At 45.3% G+C, this 2,479-nt stretch overlaps 1 protein-coding gene across 1 annotated transcript; it reads left to right on the plus strand.

Annotated features, from left to right (window-relative positions):
- Window positions 1–886: 886 nt before the first annotated feature.
- LOC111064811 (enhancer of rudimentary homolog) lies at window positions 887–1,442 on the plus strand. Its single transcript, XM_022352598.2, has one exon. The coding sequence runs from the start codon at window positions 975–977 to the stop codon at window positions 1,377–1,379; it is 405 nt and encodes a 134-aa protein (XP_022208290.1). The 5' UTR covers window positions 887–974; the 3' UTR covers window positions 1,380–1,442.
- Window positions 1,443–2,479: the final 1,037 nt, after the last annotated feature.

Genomic DNA, 2,479 nt, shown 5'->3' on the forward strand with positions numbered 1-2,479 from the left:
GAGTCTCTCTTGCTTTTTTAGCTTTTACTCGTGCCACAGCACACGGTCTTGTGGCAGCTGCCCCTTACGGCTGCACACACAAACACACACTAATGAAATGCTCTAAATGCCTTTTCCCGGACGAGACGACGACGGCGACGACGACGATCCCTGTGACATCTTCCCATGAGGAGGCCTCCCACAAAAAAAAATGTTTCTGCATGCGACGACACGAACAGAATATTCTGTATATACCCTTGAAGCGGCCTATATCAATTTTCCACAGAAGGAAGCATTTTCCGATGCTGTCTGGATTAATCTAGCAGATGAGACCGATTTACACAAACATCTCTCCCTGGAGGAGATCGCTCGAAACATTAAAATCATCTCTAACGAATCGATAGAGTAAATAGCATTCGGCGTTCTTACTTCGCGAGCAAGGCAACTGGGAGCAGGGAAAATCAGGGGCTGGCTGCACCAATAAATTTAGCTCATATCGCGGAGTGACAGTAATGTGTCATCGCGGCAGCCAGGAATCTTTTCTAATGATGTGGGAGTTTTGTGGGCGTGTATTTTTATATCTTAAATGAGAAATGAGCTTGTCTTTCCGCAGAGGTGTCAGAATCTATTTGATCTGATTTTTCGGTAACGATATAATGATGATTATTTCTGTCTATATCCCAGCCATAAGACGAATTTATTCAGCATAAATATTGATCGATCAATGGAATGTAAGGGCATAAGAATGGGCATACAAATGTATCCACAAGATATGGCATGATACCGTAGAATACCAGCCACCGATGGATGATTCTTTGGTGCTTCGACTCTGTAATACGGAAAGGAGATCGAATTGAAAAGGAAATCGATTCGAAAGAGTAGGCATTGTTTTGAGTTCGAATTAATCTAAATATATCTACAACCAAGCAGTCGCTGAACCTTAAATCGTGTGCAAAAGTCTTTCGTAATATTGAAAAAAAAAAAAAGGCCCGAAAATGTCTCGCACAATTCTACTGATCCAGCTTGATGGCCGAGAAAAGAGCCGCTCCTACGCCTACTTCCAGAGCGTCGACGATTGCGTGGAGCGCGTGTGCAAGATCTACGAGGAGCACCTGAAGCGCTGCACCCCGATAGCGCGTGTCATCACTTACGACATCATCCAATTGTTTGACTTCATCGACGTGCTGAAGGATCTCACCTGCTTGGTGTACCAGGAGGACGCCAAGGCCTACACGCCATGCAATAAGGAGTGGATCAAGAGTCAGATAAGTGAGAAGTTGACGAAGGCGGCTAACAAAAGCAGCGAAGCTACAGCGAAACTACAGCAGGGAGTTGCCCCTTCAAAGGATAATGGGGAAACGGCCACCACAAACGAGAATCGGATTATAATCGAGCGCTAAATCCAAAGGACTTCAATTAAATGTTCCTCTTCATTTTGAAATCTACGATCCTGATCTTTCCAGAGGGTATTTAGCTAGCTGTAGCTGTTTGCCACCTGATCGAAAGCTTCGTCAGAGACAGAAGCAAAGGTGTTAAACAATTTTCCACACACACACACAAACACACACACACACACATACAGAGACAGATACGAGTATATGCAAATGAGTCTGGAAAATGTCTCTCAATTATGCAGTGTCTCGTTTGGATTGTTTTCATTTGTGAGTTTCGCTCGTGTGCATAATTTAAAATAATGACAGCACATGAAACTTAATGCGTCTGCCCCGAAACAGATCGATCGAGCGTCACGGCATGCCACGACACGCCAGCAGGTGCCCACGGGCGTTTGAGGCAGCCTGATGTTGATGTTGATGCTGATGAGGCATCATGCTCAACGTCTGATGCTTGGGGACAAGAGGCAGCAGGCCAAAAACACACGCACCCAGATTACACGCACTGATTGGAGGTGGGAGACGAGATCCGCGGTTAAACAGGTGTCGCCTGGCCCCCCTCGTCTCACTCTCACTTTTGGCGTGAATTGTGCCCCTCCGCTGCACCCACACTACGCTACGACCACGAATATGTATCTGACAATTAGCTAACGGACACACATAGACGACACCCCCTGCACAGACAATTATTGCATCTTCCCAGCCACACACATCCCCAGCCTCATCTCTCTGTCTCCTGGCCATATATTGTATCTGTGATTTGTGATTTGTGATCGGTGATCGGTGATTGCCACCGTCACCGCCACCGCCATGGCCAAAAGTGTCGACTACTGTCACCGGGCGATATATGTAAGCTTTTATCACCATTTTTTGCATACCCTTTTCGGGGTATAAAAGTCCATTCAATAGCCGAAATTTCAGATACGAAAAATGCATAGACGCAGAATCATAAAGGTTGTTCATATCTCCTTGATTCCAGAAAAACGTCAAGATAAAATCATTATTATAGCCAGAATGAAGAAAATAAGTTGAAGTTTGGCTGTTTGAACACCTGGCTTTCGCCTAATCCTAGAGCAACGCGATTTTTCCTTTGTGTTAGATGCTGAATG

The sequence above is a fragment of the Drosophila obscura genome, unplaced genomic scaffold (genome assembly GCF_018151105.1).
Source record: "Drosophila obscura isolate BZ-5 IFL unplaced genomic scaffold, ASM1815110v1 contig_208, whole genome shotgun sequence".
Lineage (NCBI taxonomy): Eukaryota > Metazoa > Arthropoda > Insecta > Diptera > Drosophilidae > Drosophila > Drosophila obscura.

What these genes read in the sequence shown, in the direction of transcription:
- LOC111064811 (XM_022352598.2), top strand. Translation starts at nt 975, where the DNA reads ATGTCTCGCACAATTCTACTGATCCAGCTTGATGGCCGAGAAAAGAGC.